This window comes from Siniperca chuatsi, linkage group LG8 (assembly GCF_020085105.1).
Source record: "Siniperca chuatsi isolate FFG_IHB_CAS linkage group LG8, ASM2008510v1, whole genome shotgun sequence".
NCBI classification, from domain to species: domain Eukaryota; kingdom Metazoa; phylum Chordata; class Actinopteri; order Centrarchiformes; family Sinipercidae; genus Siniperca; species Siniperca chuatsi.
This window is the reverse complement of record NC_058049.1, coordinates 435,372-451,929: the sequence shown is the minus strand read 5'-3', so window position 1 is coordinate 451,929 and position 16,558 is coordinate 435,372. Positions and strand designations below refer to the sequence as shown.

The following is a 16,558-nucleotide window of genomic DNA, read 5'->3' as shown; positions in this document are numbered from 1 at the left end:
AACTGTTCTGTGGTCCTGAACCTCGGACCGGACCTGCGCTGACTTGTTGGTTTGTTTGTTTGTTTGTGTGCGTCAGCTGTTCATCATGCTGGGGAACGACCGGGCCAATGAGTTCTGGGGGGCTCGGCTGTCTCTGGCGGCGGAGTTGGACTGCGACGCCTCACCTGAGCAGAGGAGAGAGTTCATCACCCAGAAATACAAAGAGGGACGGTTCCGCCTCAGCCACCCTGCATTCAGCAGCCAGGAGGAGCTGCTCAAGGTGCGATAACAGCAAGGGGGCTTTCACGCTGCTCTGACGGGGCGGGGGCCGCACAAGGGTTGGTTGAAGTTCGTTATTTCGATCCCAGTTGGAGCTTCGCCAGGACGAAACCTTTCAGTCAGGCTCTTTTTAATGGGAAACATCTGAAAATCACATGAACCAAAGTCACGTGACCTGGTGCTCCACGTGTGATGAACACGTGTTTCAGATGTTTGGCTGTCGTGGCGTGTGTCAGCACTGGGAAATATACCGCGATCTACTGTACTGATAATGATAATCAGAGTTAATACAGATGCTCCTCTCTGTGCTAATAATCATTACTTTACTGAACATCGGCCTCAGTCACATTCACTCTTCATTCAGTTTTCTGACCAACATTTTCTGCTGTTATTACTAAAAACGCGTTTCACGTTTAAAAAGTATTAAGTATAGGTATTATATTAAATTAATGTCTGTCTCTCTGTCTGTCTCTCTGTGTTAATGTCTGTCTCTCTGTCTGTCTCTCTGTCTGTCTCTCTGTGTTAATGTCTGTCTCTCTGTCTGTCTCTCTGTCTGTCTCTCTGTCTGTCTCTCTGTGTTAATGTCTGTCTCTCTGTGTTAATGTCTGTCTCTCTCTCTCTCTCTCTGTCTGTCTCTCTGTGTTAATGTCTGTCTCTCTGTCTGTCTCTCTGTCTGTCTCTCTGTCTGTCTCTCTGTGCTAATGTCTGTCTCTCTGTGTTCTCTGCTGTCTCTCTGCTGTCTCTCTGTCTGTCTCTCTGCTCTGTCTCTCTGTCTGTCTCTCTGTGTTAATGTCTGTCTCTCTGTGTTAATGTCTGTCTCTCTGTCTGATCTCTGTCTGTCTCTGTGTGATCTCTGTCTGATCTGTGTTAATGTCTCTCTCTCTGATCTCTCTCTCTGTGTCTGTCTGTCTCTCTGTCTGTCTCTCTGTCTGTCTCTCTGTCTGTCTCTCTGTGTTAATGTCTGTCTCTCTGTGTTAATGTCTGTCTCTCTGTCTGTCTCTCTGTCTGTCTCTCTGTCTGTCTCTCTGTGTTAATGTCTGTCTCTCTGTGTTAATGTCTGTCTCTCTGTCTGTCTGTCTGTCTGTCTCTCATTAACAGGTCTTGTGTGCGGCGGTCTCTGAACAGACTCTTCTGAAAACGGTCACTCAGATTTTCTCGGAGGCGGAGTCAGCTCGCCTCGACAACGACTCCAACGGCTGCCAGCGACATCATCACCTGCTGGATCACTGCACCGCGTCAGGTCTGATCTCTGCTGATCTCTACTGATCCCTACTGTACTCTGCTGATCTCTTCTGTACTCTGCTGATCTCTTCTGATCTCTGCCGATCTCTACTGATCTCTGGTGTACTCTGCTGATCTCTGCTGTACTCTACTGTACTCTGCTGGTCTCTGCTGATCTCTGCTGATCTCTGCTGATCCCTACTGTACTCTGCTGATCTCTTCTGTACTCTACTGTACTCTGCTGGTCTCTGCTGATCTCTTCTGATCTCTGCCGATCTCTACTGATCTCTGCTGATCTCTACTGATCCCTACTGTACTCTACTGTACTCTGCTGGTCTCTGCTGATCTCTACTGATCTCTGCTGATCTCTGCTGATCCCTACTGTACTCTGCTGTACTCTGCTGTACTCTGCTGATCTCTGCTGATCTCTGCTGATCTCTGCTGTACTCTGCTGATCTCTTCTGTACTCTGCTGATCTCTACTGATCTCTGCTGTACTCTGCTGATCTCTGCTGTACTCTGCTGATCTCTACTCTGCGTCAGGTCTGAGGTCTGCCTCTGTACTTTAGCTCCAGTCGTTTCTCGTTTTACTGTAATCTAATGATTTACAGTAACTGATCTGAAATCAGAGTAAAACTGGACATTTTGGAGACAACAGTTATATTTATGTCCTGTGAAAACAGAAAGCGCAGGTTTATGAACCTCTGCGCAGCCCCGAGCAGTGTGTGTGCTGAAGGTCAGTGGTGTTGGTGGAGGCAGACTCCAGGTCAGCTGAGGCAGGGCTTTGTGATGCAGCTGTTGTGTTATCAGCGCTGTTCCTGCAGGGAGGCTTTTATCTTGTTACAGTTTGCTTCAATTAGCAGAGAAACTGAGACTGACACAGACCTTCATTCTGCTGAGCTGTTATATTCTTCTGTTCTCCCATCAGACCCCAGTGTGTACGATGAGATCATGCAGCCCGTCCTTCACTCCGGTTACCTCTACAAGTCCGGCTCCGTCCACAGAGGAACGCAGTCCAGAAAAACACGAGAAGGTGGGGGGGGGGTCAGCTGGGCCCGGTTTAAAGTTAAAGAATTTTTCTCTGAAGTAAATAAATAATTAAACAACAAAGAGCAATAAGCTCTCATATATAATGAACTCTTTCTACATTTGACTGACACCGAACCAGATTAATAAACGTTTTAAACATTTAAACAGGTCGTTCTTAGGAAACTAAGGATCCTGTAAATGAAACGTGACCAAATGTCTCTTCATCTTGTCGTCAGACTTCCAGAAGTTCTGGTGTTCGGTGGATCGGTCTCTGCTCTTCTACGAGTCGGATCGATCAGCTGATCCCTGCATGCAGATCAGCGTTAAAGACATCGTGTGTTTGGGCATCAGTCGCCCCGACTCCTCCAACAACAACAACAACGGCTTCATCGACAGGTACAGACTCTGTTTGTTAAACTTTAAATTCAAATGGAAACACAACAAATATAGTTTAAAGGTTAAATATGAGGTAAAGCTCTGTCTCTCTGTCCGTCCTCCTCTCAGGTTTCGTTACACCTTCGAGTTGTATTTGACTTCAGAGAAACTTTATCAGTTTGGTTTGGAGACGGCCGACGCTCTGCACAGCTGGACCAAAGCCATCGGGAAGGTCTGAAACTCCGACACTCTGTAACGCTGAAATCTTTCCCCCGTACTAAAGTGGACTCATTTTCAAATGAGTGCTTCTATAATAAAGAGTATTATTGTGATGCTTCATTACCAAATAGTTGTTTAAGACATTTGGCATGGGGAGGGGCCCTCTGAGGAGCTCCAGAGCTGTGAACACCTCCAGAGTTCATTCTGAGGGAGATATTCCTCCTATATGCAGGTCCCTCAGACCTAGAGTCCCCCTTTCATACCTGGACCTCCACAGGAAAGATTCACCTCCCACCTGTAAGTGACAGTTAAGCCAAAGGGGGGGCAGAGCGATGTAGGACTAAAGTTGAGAGTCCTGATACTATAGAGAGCTGAGTAGTGATGAAGTGAATGAATGAAGTCGGGCCGGATGTCACCTGGTGAAATTTCCTCGAGTGGCCAGCGTGCTGTCCTCACACTCACTGCAGCCAATCAGCAGCTCTCCTGCTGCTTGTGTCACCTGCAGTGATGAAACAAGAACAGAGAGGTCAGTCCCACCCCCCCTCTGTGATTGACTGGACTTCTGTGAGCTTTCAAGGTTCAGTCGGACTGAACTGTGTGAAGGAGGCGAATGTGTCTCACTGCACATAGAAATCAATGGGAAGCAAAATCCAGTGAGACATAAAGACTTTTCCGTGGAGAACCAGGGGGGGCCACGTTCTGGGGGAAGGAACCAATAAGAATGCGTGATAATATAATAAAAGGTTCAGTATCCTCACGCCTCGGATCCTAGACCTTTAGACCTTCCTCAGCTTCATTCTAAGCTTTTCACCAATAACTTCCATATTTTATAAAACTGTTTGCAGTCTGATGTGCTACTTTAATCTTTTACTAACTTGGACTTTTTATTCTCGACTAACCGTCCTGTCCGTCACCGCCAGGCTGCGACCCCCCTCAGCTGTCACTGCCTGCTGACTCGGGAGTTTGAGCGGGTCGGTCTGCTGCGGTACCGAGCCATGTTGGACCCTCAGCAGTGGAAGGAGGCCTACTTCGTCCTGCAGAAGTCCAACCTCTTCATCTGTCCCCGAAAGGACGGAGCAGCGGAGGACATCATCAACCTGAACCGTCTGCAGGAGCTCAGTCAGTCCTGGTCCTGGTCTACACATACACCACGTCTGTCTGATTGATTTAAATAAAACAGTGTGTGTTTGTGTTGAAGGTATCGCCTCTGAGACCGAGAACCACGAGAAGAAAGACATCCTGGTTTTAGTAGAAAAGGGAAGGTGAGGTGAAGAGCGTCTCTGCTGGATCCCAGATCATTCGGTCTTGTTTTTAGTTCTGTTTTCCTTCATCGTGTCGTTTCTGTCTCCGTCAGGACTCTCCACCTGCAGGGGATCGGCCGAACAGATTTCTCTCTGTGGTACTCAGACATCCAGCGAGCGGCCGGCGGTAAAGGAAACACTCTGAGGGAACAGCAGCTGAGCAGGAACGACATCCCCATCATCGTGGACAGCTGCATCGCCTTCATCACTCAGTACGGTGAGGAAGAGGAGGAACACGGTGTGGAAGTAAAATGTTGGAACTTTCAGTAGAAAGAGAGATGACACAACTTAAAGCTCTAATGATAAATATGTTTGATATGAACATCAGAGCAAAGAGAATGGTCACCTTCGTGTCTGGTTCAGTCTCTGTGTTTCAGCAGCAGCAGGCAGCTCGTCGCTGTACTGATCTCATACCAGAGCTCTTCTTTTCCTTAACATCTGGAACTTGTAACACTTTGGGATCAGTAAGTTTGAATGAGGCTGTAACTTTAACAAGAAGTCGAGACGTTCACACACCGTCGTCCTTTTAAGGCTTGTGCAGCTTTTAATTAGACTGATCCAGACAGTTTATGAGACTGTGTTGTTATTATGTGACCTGAGGGCAGAAAACTCACAAACCAAAGCTGACCCGCTAAACTAAAATCAAACTGCTCGTCTGCAGTGTTTTTTTAAAGCTTGTTGTTAATAAGATGCGATAAATCCTCAATGTCTTTATCAACCTTCATTAAACATCTAATAAAATCTATTTCGTCAATGCAAGGTTTCAAAAACACTTCCCACCAAAAAAAAAAAAAACGTCTCAAAGTGCTCAGTTTCTGGTTTCACAGTAAAGGCCTACTACTCAATGCATCAAAATGCTTTTATTGTGAAGCAGGAAGCAGGAAGTGGCATCAGTATCAGCGGCAGCTTTACGACGTGAATTTTATAATGAAAGAAAAGACTATATTTAACTTGGGTCGTGACTTCTGACTGATACCAGATCTGCTTACAGTAAGTATCAGCACTGATTCTGAGTCGGCAGCTGAGACTGGTGCATCCCTACCTGAGTCCGTAAAGCTGAAGTCCTTCAGCTCAGCTTCTTTGTTCTGGAATCGATGTCTCATAAAACCTAACCAAAAATGCCAAAAATCAATCTGTGTGAAGCTACATTAAAGCTCTCCGGGATCAGATACTGTTCCTCTCTCGCTGTGTACCTGAGTGACGTTCTGAGCATGCTCTGTAGGTCTGGGCCACGAGGGGATCTACAGGAAGAACGGGGCCAAATCCAGAATCAAACTCCTGATGGAAGAGTTTCGTAAAGACGCTCGAAATGTCAAACTGCGCATCGGAGACCACTTCATCGAGGACGTGACGGACGTCCTGAAGAGGTTCTTCAGAGAGGTCGACGACCCCATCTTCATGGCCGACCTCCACCCGCTGTGGCAGCAAGCCGCCAGTGAGTCCACTTTACTTTAGACCAGAGTCGAGGTCTTACTGTCAGGTCCAGAGGTCAGTCTCTGGACTCTTGTGGGGCGAGTTGTCAGCAGCTCTGATGTTTTACTGCTTCTTTGCACAAAATGAACAGAATTTATCAGCTGGAGTTTTCAGATCAGCTGCTTCCAAAGACATCAGATCAGTGATTGGCTCTTTGAAATCTTATCTGAACTCACCTTAAAGTGGTGCTCCACTGATTTCCTCGGACACTTCCAGTAAGTCGTGGGGCTGATAAGAGACTCGCTGAAGCTAAAGCAGAGCGGAGTGTGACTCACCACATCCAGTAAACTGATCTTTATGACAAATAAATGTTCTTCTACAGAGTGATGAGAGCTTTGACTCCCTGTTGGACGTCTGTTATAAAACTCCAATAACAGAAATCCTGATAGATTTATCTGTGATTGGAAAAACACCAATCCAGTGTATTTAACCAGGTTTTACAGCTACAGTCCTTTTCTGAAACGTCATCAGGTTTATAACAATTCTCATAGAAAGAGAAAAAGTCCCGAGATATCCGGCCGGTGTTCAGTATGTTTTAGATCTCTGGGGTTGAAGTCTGTCCCGCTTTCATCTTCAGAAATCCCTCAGAAGAGTCTGAGGCTGGACCGCTACAAAGACATCATCCGGAGTCTTCCTCGAGTCAACAGGACCACTCTGGCTGCTCTCATCAGTCACCTGTACAGGTGAGCTCACACTAACAGACCTGCATCTCTGGGGCCTGTTTCACCGCACTGCAACATGAGATAATTTCCTGTCACGCTAATTATTATATATCAGAGCAAACAGCCTGCGTGCGTCCCACACAAGCATGCGACAGCCTTCACGTGTATCTGTGAAACGTTAGCCGAGTCTGACAGCCGCAGCGACTATCAGCAGTCGTGTTGTTAGTAGTAGAAGAAGTAAGTGTTGGTGTTGAACTTCATTGAAATCCTCTTGAATAATGTAATTTCCTTCGTCTCCCTCAGGGTCCAGAAGTGTGCAGATCTGAACCAGATGTGCACTAAGAACCTGTCTCTGCTGTTCGCTCCCAGTCTGTTCCAGACTGACGGGAAAGGAGAACACGAGGTGAAGATCGTCGAGGATCTGATAGACAACTACCTGTACGTCTTCGATGTGAGTACAACTCTGAGTGGAGCTCGAGTCCTTTTACTTCGTGTCGTAAAAACTGAACAAACTCAGAACTTCTGATCCTGTTTCAGATCGATGAAGAGCATCAGACTCAGATTGAGCTGGAAATCAGCCTCATCACCACCTGGAAGGACACGCAGGTACTCTGTTGTACAGCAGTGATGAAGTCACGTCATAAACACACATTAATACCATCGTCACAAAACCCTTTAAAACAGGCAGGATTTTGTTTTAGGATGTCAAATAAAATTTATGTTCACAGTTTCTGTGGACTGACTGCTTTCAGTTAATTATTTTAATACATTGATAATAAGTTGTTAATAACTTGGAAATAAGTCAGTAATAAGTTGTTAACAAGTTAGTAATAAGTTGGTAATAAGTTGGTAACAAGTTAGTAATTAGTTGTTAATAACTTGGTAATAAGTCAGTAATAAGTTGTTAACAAGTTAGTAATTAGTTGGTAATAAGTTAGTAATAAGTTGTTAACAAGTTAGTAATTAGTTGGCAATAAGTTGTTAACAAGTCAGTAATTAGTTGTTAATAAGTCAGTAATTAGTTGGTAACAAGTCAGTAATAAGTCAGTAATTAGTTGGTAACAAGTTAGTAATTAGTTGTTAATACCTTGGTAATAAGTCAGTAATAAGTTGTTAACAAGTTAGTAATTAGTTGTTAATAAGTCAGTAATAAGTTGTTAACAAGTTAGTAATAAGTTGGTAATAAGTTGGTAACAAGTTAGTAATTAGTTGTTAATACCTTGGTAATAAGTCGGCAATAAGTTGTTAACAAGTCAGTAATTAGTTGTTAATAAGTCAGTAATTAGTTGGTAACAAGTCAGTAATAAGTCAGTAATTAGTTGGTAACAAGTTAGTAATTAGTTGTTAATACCTTGGTAATAAGTCAGTAATAAGTTGTTAACAAGTTAGTAATTAGTTGGTAATAAGTTGGTAACAAGTTAGTAATTAGTTGTTAATAAGTCAGTAATAAGTCAGTAATTAGTTGGTAACAAGTTAGTAATTAGTTGTTAATACCTTGGTAATAAGTCAGTAATAAGTCGGAAATAAGTTGTTAACAAGTTATTAATACGTTGTTAATAACTTTGTAATCAGTAATCATTTTTAACAAGTTAGTAATAAGTTGTCAACATTAGTAAAGTGCTAATAAGTTAGCAGCGAGGTGCTTCAGGTTGCTCTGATGGAGGTTCTTGTGTGCAGCTGTCTCAGGCCGGTGATCTGATCATTGAAGTCTATCTGGAGATGAAGATACCAGACTGCTGCATTACTCTCAAAGTAAGTAAACTGAAAATCACTCATTAATAATACTAATACTAATCCATCAGAGAAGCAGGAAGTGTATTTTCAGGTGTGACAGTTTGTGTGACCTTTGACCCCTGCAGGTGTCTCCCACCATGTGTGCTGAGGAGCTGACCAATCAGGTTCTGTACATGAGGAACGTCCCGGCTGGAGACAAAGACGTCTGGATGACGTTTGAGGCCATCGAGGACGGACAGCTGGGTGAGACAGCAAGACGACACCTGTACACCTGTCTCTCTCTGACACACCTGGCCAGATGAGTTCAGGGTGCCTGGGAGATTTTACTCTCCTACCTGACAGTTGTTGTCGTTGTTGTTGTTGTTGTTGTTGTGTCAGAGCGTCCGTTACACCCCAAAGAGAAAGTCCTGGAGCAGGCTCTGCAGTGGTGCAAGATGGCCGACCCAAGCTCGGCCTACCTGGTGGTGAAGAGAGTTCCTAAAGGAGAAGGCATCAACATCCTCACCTGTACGTCCAACGCACAACACTGAACACACACAACCTCACAGTTTTACACAGCTTGATGAAATACAATGTGTCGATACTTTAAAGCAGCAAGAGTTATGGCCGATTAGAGCGTAGAGTTCTCCTCCAGCAGCTTTCAGACTGAAGTCCACCACTTATTGATCCTCTCTGTCACTGTAAAAGAGACGCATCCACTGAGTGTCAACATGGCGATATGGAAGTTTATAAGAACATGGCGATAAATAAATATAGAGAGTTCAGTAACCTTCTGACTGTTCTACTGGAGTGAAACTATAGTAAACTGTGTTGTGATATTATTTATATTAGCAATGAATCAAATGATGAAAGTGTAATGTTGAAGTTCTCACCGACTCTTCTTTCACATTAAACCATCAATAGCGCTCAGAAAACAAGCTGGTTGTGCACTTTGCTGAAACGTCTGTAAGGTCCTCTCTTCCGTCCGTCTATCATCTGCTGCTCCGGTCGCAGTCGGCTTTCAGACGGAGAGTTATGAAACGATGTAGAAACATAAATCCATCAAGAGCAGCTGTGATCAAAGACGCAGACAGGAAACAAGTTTGTAGCTCAGTTAGCTCGACTCCTGTTTCCCCACTGTGTCTGATGTGAATACATGTCTGTCTCTCCGCCTGTCTGTCTCTCCGCCTGTCTGTCTGCCTGTCTGTCTGCCTGTCTCTCCGCCTGTCTCTCCGTCTGTCTGTCTGCCTGTCTGTCTCTCCGCCTGTCTGTCTGTCTCTCCGCCTGTCTCTCTGTCTGTCTCTCCACCTGTCTCTCTGTCTACCTGTCTGTCTGTCTGCCTGTCTGTCTGTCTCTCCGCCTGTCTCTCTCTATCTGTCTCTCTCTCCGCCTGTCTGTCTCTCCGCCTGTCTGTCTGCCTGCCTGTCTGTCTCTCTCTCTCTCTGTCTGCCTGTCTCTCCGCCTGTCTGTCTCTCCGCCTGTCTGTCTGCCTGTCTGTCTCTCTCTCTCTCTGCCTGTCTCTCCGCCTGTCTGTCTGCCTGCCTGTCTCTCTCTCTGCCTGTCTCTCCGCCTGTCTGCCTGCCTGTCTGTCTCTCTCTCTGCCTGTCTCTCCGCCTGTCTGTCTGCCTGCCTGTCTGTCTGTCTCTCTCTCCGCCTGTCTCTCTCTCTGTCCGCCTGTCTCTCCGCCTGTCTGCCTGTCTGTCTGTTCAGCCTATAAGAGTGAGATCATGAAGATCGGTCTGTTGAAGTGTCGTGAGGAACCTCCGAAGCTTCTTCAGGGAAACAAGTTCCAGGAGAGAACGTTCCAGATCAGAGACCACAAACTGCTGCTGCTCAAAGACAAGAAGGTAACGTGAGAACTGGGCTTCTGTGTGAACCAGTGAGCACTCTGTCGTACTCCAGTCTCCTAACTGGTCTGCGTTGTTCTTCAGAGCATCAAACCAGAGAAGGAGTGGTCCCTGAAGTCCATGAAGATCTACATCGGCATCCGCAGGAAACTGAAAGCTGCGACCAGGTAACACGAACCTCGCAGCTCACCTGCCGAACACACCTTCGTACACACAGACGAGACGAGACATTAACTGAGATGTTCGGCCGAGGACAAACACAAACTGATTATTTCATTATTCTCTTACATCACTCTTATCGGTTATTGAGGATGTGATCATTAGTACAAGCCTCTCACCTGGCTGCGGTGATGTGCAGGTGGGCTCCAGTACACTGTGACATCACTGCTGGCTGTGGTCAGAGGTGAAACAGGCTCGAACGCTGCTTTCCCGCCTGATGTCAAGTTACTCTTTAAAGTAAAGTAAAAAGTGATGATGATGATGATGATGATGCTGATGTGATGATGATGATGACGACGATGGTCATGTGTATCATGAAGTGACTGATGTATGACGTGTCTCCCCCCTGCAGATGGGGGTTCACCGTGATGTCAGACAAACACCAGCTGTAAGTATGATGATGTCACAGCTGTTTCTGAGAAACAGGTGGAAACTGCTGCAGGTGCGAGTCCAAACTCAGCCGTTGTCACGGTTTTATTTTGTTTGACATTCGATAACTGAAACCAAGTTGTTACCCTGTAAAGTTTATTTGGGCAGTGGTGGCCTAAAGGTTAGAGATGAGGTCGTCGGTTCAATCCCTCATCACCACCACCGAGGAGCCCTCGAGCAAGGCCCCTAACCCCCGCCGTTCCAGACTGGTTGTACTGGGCAGCTTCCAGGTGTGAATGTGATCAGGTCGTTCCTGACAAAGATGATAAAGGTTAAATATCAAACGTTCCTGATCCTCGATCATTCCCGTCGTTCCCAAATCCAACGAGAACATGAAGAAACAGAGAAACCTGCTGAGTTTCAGTGTTTAAGTTTTCTGGACTGTGAGCATCAATGCAAAATGATCACACGTCTGTTTTTGCCTCTAAACACTTTTTATGTTGGTGTACTATGAAGACGTTTTTCATGCTTCATATTGTACCGCAGTAGAGTTCACTACAGTCTCTCTCCCCTCAGGTTTCTGTGTTGCAGCTGTGAGGCCGAGCTGTGGGACTGGATCACCAGCTTCCTCAAAGCTCAGGTCAGACCAGCTCTCCTCCTGCTGTTTCAGCTGGTTTCCATGCAAGCCGAGGAGCTGATTCAGGATCAGTGCAGCTGAGCACCGAGAGCTGCTCTGAATCAGATGTTTCTTCTTGTTTACCAGCTTAATGGAAGATGTCTCCGAGGACGTCTGCTGACGCTTTCCCGCTGACTCGTCTTTGTCTTGGTTATTTTCCAGAACGATGACCCGGGTCCTCCGGTGCTGAGGCGTCACTCCTCGTCAGATATCTCCAAGCAGAAGTTCGGCACGATGCCGCTCGTCCCCATCCGAGGAGACGAGAGCAACAGCAGCATGCTGTCGGCCAATCAGACGCTGGTCAGACTCTAAGTCTTAAACTGTAGTTTGGTTGAGTTGAGAAAATGTTTGCGCCTGTTGATTATTTGATGGAGAAGAAAAAAATCAAAGACGAATTGTTGAACGAGAAGAATCAAAAAATACTCCAAACTCTGAATGAGTAAATTAAGATTATGATTCTTGACTGTTTTTAACTTTTACCATTCCTTTTTACCTGAACAGGTTATAAAACAGCCATTAGGATGTGGTATTTCCACCTGTTTTCACTGCAGATCTACTCATTCAGTGTCCGTTTTTAATCATTTTTAGTCATTTTGTGGAGCGAAACAGTTATTTGCTTTATTCTGTCAGATTTGAGACTGAATGTTTCACGAATGGCTGAAGTGATCGGAGATGTGGGCGGCTGGTTTGGTGTCCGTGTTCCTGAAATATTGTAGAAAAGGTTTCAGTCGTAGTCGTCTGGACGCTGTTTTCAGAATCAAGACGTTTCGGCTCCCATCCGGAAGTCATTCTCAATTGTCATTGTGAAAAAATTGGAGGGAATCTGCCTGAGTATCTGTTAATAGCTAGTTTCACCTGAAACTGACCTAATAGTTTCCATGATGGCCCAGTAATCAGTAATCAGGCCTATTGTTTTCTGGCTGCACCTCCCTCATCACTGTTAAGTACCTGATTAGCATGTGATTGGCGTGACCAAGGTGTTAATACACTGTGGTAAACTTTGGGCAGATTAAATCTCAGACCACCATTTCTGTTCAAAGAGGGGTTTTCTTTTTTCACAAAAATGGCTTCCTTGACTCCTCTTTCAAACCAACTCTTCTCTCTACTTAAAATCTTCACCTCGCTGTCTTCAAATGTGCGGTTTGTAGCTTTTAGATGCAAACGCACGGCGCTCTGCAATCCTGAGTTAGCGTGTCGTCTGTGCTGATAAAGTCTTTTGTGAAGTGGCTGTTTGGTCTCACCTGTGTACCGCTCTTTGCAGTTTTCCTCACTGCACTGAATGGAGTAAACAACATTGCTCTGTTTCTGTGTGGGTAACTTGTCCTTAGGGTGAACGAGTTTCTGTCTTAAAGTGTTGCCTGGTTTAAAGAAAACAGGAACATCGTACTGTCTAAAGATCCTTTGTAGTTTTTCAGACAGTCCAGATACATAAGGGATGGAGACACTGTTCCTTCTCGGTTCAGTTACACTTTTGTCCTGTTTTTTGTCTGAGATTTAATCTGCCCAAAGTCTATCAGAGTGTATTATCACCTTGGTCACGCCTATCACATGCTAATCAGGCACTTAACAGTGATGAAGTAGATGCAGCCAGAGAACAACAGGCCTGATTACTGATTACTGGGCCATCATGGAAACTATTAGGTCAGTTTCAGGTGAAACTAGCTATTAACAGATACTCAGGTAGACTCCCTCCTGAGGGCGGGGCTTATGTAACTCAGATTACCTTAAATTTCCAGTTCCCGTCCAATTTTTTCACAGTTGAGAATGACTTCCGGATGGGAGCCGAAACGTCTTGATTCTGAAAACAGTGTCCAGACGACTACGACTGAAACCTTTTCTACGATAACACTCCTGGACGAATGAGGGACGACACCGTCTTATTTCCTGAAATATTTAAAAGAAGTTTCCACTGATGTTAAGACGAGAAATTAAACTGGAATCAACTGAAAATCTGAAAAGGTCTTCAGATGCCGAGTGAAACGAAAAGAGGATTAATTCAATAATTCATTATTATGTTTTCTTCTCTCTGCAGAGAAAGTTACACGACAGAAGGACTCTCTCCATGTACTTTGTGAGTATTTTGTTCTTTTACTTTGTACTTTGTGGGTATTTTGTTCTTTTACTTTGTACTTTGTGGGTTTCTTGTGCTTTTACTTTGTGGGTATTTTGTTTTGGAGGAAAATGAAATGATACATTATTGATACGTGTCTCTCTGTTTACTTCCAGCCCATGAAGGTGCAGCAGGACTTGTTCGAGGAGCGTTCGGAGTCTCCGGACCTCCCCGAGCCGCTCTACGAGGAGGTCGGGGACTTCGGCCTGCAGGTCCTAAAATCTCTGGAGACCAGCTTCCTGTCCAGCAGCGCCGCAGAGACCCAGGAGGTCCCGGACCACCTGCCGCTCAGACTGGTTGCCATGGAAACCAGACACACAGACCACATGATCGTCCCTGACCCGGACCGGTCCGGCGGCTCCGTTGACACGCTGGAGCAGAGCGGAGGCAGCAGCGGAGGAGGTGATGGAGAAGCAGACTGCAGCTCTCCGGACTTGAACGCCCCCCAACAGCCTGCAGTGAGGAGGAGGCAGCAGCTGCAGGGAGTCTGTACACCATCACAGGAACTGCTGCTGCAGGAGCTGTCGTCTGCCTTCACCAAGAAGTCCGAGGAGGACGAGGAGGAGGAGGAGGAGAGGCCGTACGATGTCTGAGAGAAATCAGCTAAATCTATGAAAGTTTCTACAGAGTCTGGTGGAGTCAGGGGGAAACTTTAAAGGTCTTTTCCTCAACATCAATTTTATTTCTATTTCTACGACCCTGAAACACACAACAGTCCCAGAGCTCTTCACAGCGTATGACCCCCACTGTCACCCAGAGGGACCCTTCTTCCAGGACACACAGACAGCTGAACCGGGAGGACACACAGACAGACAGACAGCCGAACAGACAGACAGCCGAACCAGAAGGACAGACAGACAGACGAACCGGGAGGACACACAGACAGACAGACAGCCGAACAGACAGACAGCCGAACCAGAAGGACAGACAGACAGCCGAACCGGGAGGACAGACAGACAGACGAACCGGGAGGACAGACAGACAGCTGAACCAGGACAGACAGACAGACAGCTGAACCAGGAGGACAGACAGACAGCCGAACCAGGACAGACAGACAGACAGCCGAACCGGGAGGACAGACAGACAGACGAACGGGAGGACAGACAGACAGCTGAACCAGGACAGACAGACAGACAGCTGAACCAGGACAGACAGACAGACAGCTGAACCAGGAGGACAGACAGACAGCCGAACCAGGAGGACAGACAGCTGAACCAGGACAGACAGCCGAACCAGGAGGACAGACAGACGAACCAGCAGGACACACAGACAGCCGAACCAGGAGGACAGACAGACAGCCGAACCAGGAGGACAGACAGCCGAACCAGGAGGACAGACAGACAGACAGCTGAACCAGGAGGACAGACAGACAGACAGACAGCTGGACAGACAGACAGACAGCTGGGACAGACAGACAGCTGAGGAGGACACTTTTAGCCTCCACCCTGTCCTCCAGCGAGCTGCAGCAGCGGGAAGGAGAGAGAGAGAGAGATGATGGATTCTGCTGCAACGTAGAAATGAAAGAAGGAAACAGAGAGATGGAGCAGCGGACGCTGTGATTGGCTGAGAGGTCACCTGACTCACGGTCGCACCTGAGGAGCTGAACAGGTGGTGGATTCACAGACTGAAGCTGATATATTATATTATATATCTCTGTATTCTTTCTTTCTTCGTGTCGTCTTCTCGTCAGGATGAAAACCTCCGTATCGTATCACTTCCTGTTCGTATAAAATGGTAAAGTATGTTGATTTATTGTAAATTAACAACAAAAGCAGTGGAGTGTTCTGATGTTACGTGGACACGCAGTCGGACACAGCGACAGGCTGTCTGACGCTTTCTGTAAAACGGTCCAGATTCATCGTGTGACTCCTGAACCAGAACCAGAAATGTCCGGTTTTATTTCAACTCGTGAGTTCATTAAACTGCACGCAGGATGTGATGTCACAGGTGTCGTCAGGTTTTTGTTTTTAATCCTCGGTTCTGATCCCGTTTAAAACAAACGTCATCAAACATTCGACTGATATTCTGAAGACAAACTGTTCTGTAAAGAAACGTCATATTTTAAGAAGCTTATCAACGTATCTGTCGTAAATATCTGTATATCAATAATTTGTACATTACATAAGCCAGATGTTATCGTGCAGGAAAGCTGCTGATGTGAGTGTGGATGAAGAAACTGGTCCCACTGGTTTTAATGGTGACACACTGTAGAGTTTGACTTCTGATTTAAAACACTTTGTTGTTGCGCAGTTGTACATATAAATCTTATTATAAATGTATTAAGTGTTAGTGGACTGCAGCTGTATTTTAACACTGGTGGAGTTTATTTAACCAAACTGACACTCACATCACTGGATTTTATTATTTGGATTATATAACAGTCAATATAACTTTATATGTTAACTTATTTTATAAAACGTTTTCATCTTTTTAAACCCCGACAGGATGCGCTGCTCTGCGTGACCAGCAGGTGGCAGCAGACGCTCATGTTTCCACAGGTTAAATGTTCAGAGGTGGAGAGAGAAAACTGCTCCTTTACTTCAGTAAAAGTACTAGTACTACCATGAAATACTGCATTCAGAGTTTTACTTCATTAGAAACAATCAAGTCGGAGAAATGAAATGTAATGAAGAATTAAAGGTGAAGAAGTTGGTGGAGGAAAAGTAGAGCGTGTCCTGTCTGTCCACCAGTCCTCTCATAACAGTCTAACTGGTCCCAGTACGGCTAACAGCGGTCAGACTGGTGTGATGGTGTCTTTCCTCTGCAGATGTGTGTATATATTCAGTATCTGTTGTACATTATTCCATAAAGCTGTTTGTCTCCTGATTGTTCTGGAAAGTTTCACGTACATGAAGGATGATATTAAAATCTATTTCTGGTTTCATAATCTGCTGATCAAGTCGCTTCTTTATTGATCCAGAAGGACAGTTTGTGTGTGTATGTCTATCTTTGTGAGGACCCACTTCCAGATCTTCAGAGTGAGAACATTTTGTCTGGTCTTCACTTCCTGTAAAAGCTGTTTGACAGTTTAAGATCAGAGCTAGAAAAGGCTGAAGTGTGCTCGCTTTTGCAGGTTAAAAAGTTTTA

At 45.5% G+C, this 16,558-nt stretch overlaps 1 protein-coding gene across 1 annotated transcript in view; it reads left to right on the top strand.

The window, feature by feature from the left end:
* arap3 (ArfGAP with RhoGAP domain, ankyrin repeat and PH domain 3) overlaps nt 1-14,351 on the top strand; it is a 46,674-nt gene extending 32,323 nt beyond the window's left edge. The window contains exons 14-35 of the mRNA XM_044205562.1: nt 77-259; nt 1,357-1,498; nt 2,407-2,511; nt 2,744-2,903; nt 3,012-3,114; nt 4,022-4,220; nt 4,300-4,363; nt 4,456-4,619; nt 5,625-5,837; nt 6,453-6,558; nt 6,841-6,988; nt 7,075-7,143; nt 8,215-8,289; nt 8,397-8,514; nt 8,650-8,778; nt 9,961-10,097; nt 10,182-10,264; nt 10,669-10,704; nt 11,262-11,325; nt 11,524-11,661; nt 13,394-13,432; nt 13,588-14,351. Of these exons, the coding sequence (XP_044061497.1) occupies nt 77-259; nt 1,357-1,498; nt 2,407-2,511; nt 2,744-2,903; nt 3,012-3,114; nt 4,022-4,220; nt 4,300-4,363; nt 4,456-4,619; nt 5,625-5,837; nt 6,453-6,558; nt 6,841-6,988; nt 7,075-7,143; nt 8,215-8,289; nt 8,397-8,514; nt 8,650-8,778; nt 9,961-10,097; nt 10,182-10,264; nt 10,669-10,704; nt 11,262-11,325; nt 11,524-11,661; nt 13,394-13,432; nt 13,588-14,064 (2,952 nt within the window). The 3' untranslated portion in view covers nt 14,065-14,351. The remainder of the gene's footprint in view (nt 1-76; nt 260-1,356; nt 1,499-2,406; nt 2,512-2,743; nt 2,904-3,011; nt 3,115-4,021; nt 4,221-4,299; nt 4,364-4,455; nt 4,620-5,624; nt 5,838-6,452; nt 6,559-6,840; nt 6,989-7,074; nt 7,144-8,214; nt 8,290-8,396; nt 8,515-8,649; nt 8,779-9,960; nt 10,098-10,181; nt 10,265-10,668; nt 10,705-11,261; nt 11,326-11,523; nt 11,662-13,393; nt 13,433-13,587) is intronic.
* Nucleotides 14,352-16,558: the final 2,207 nt, after the last annotated feature.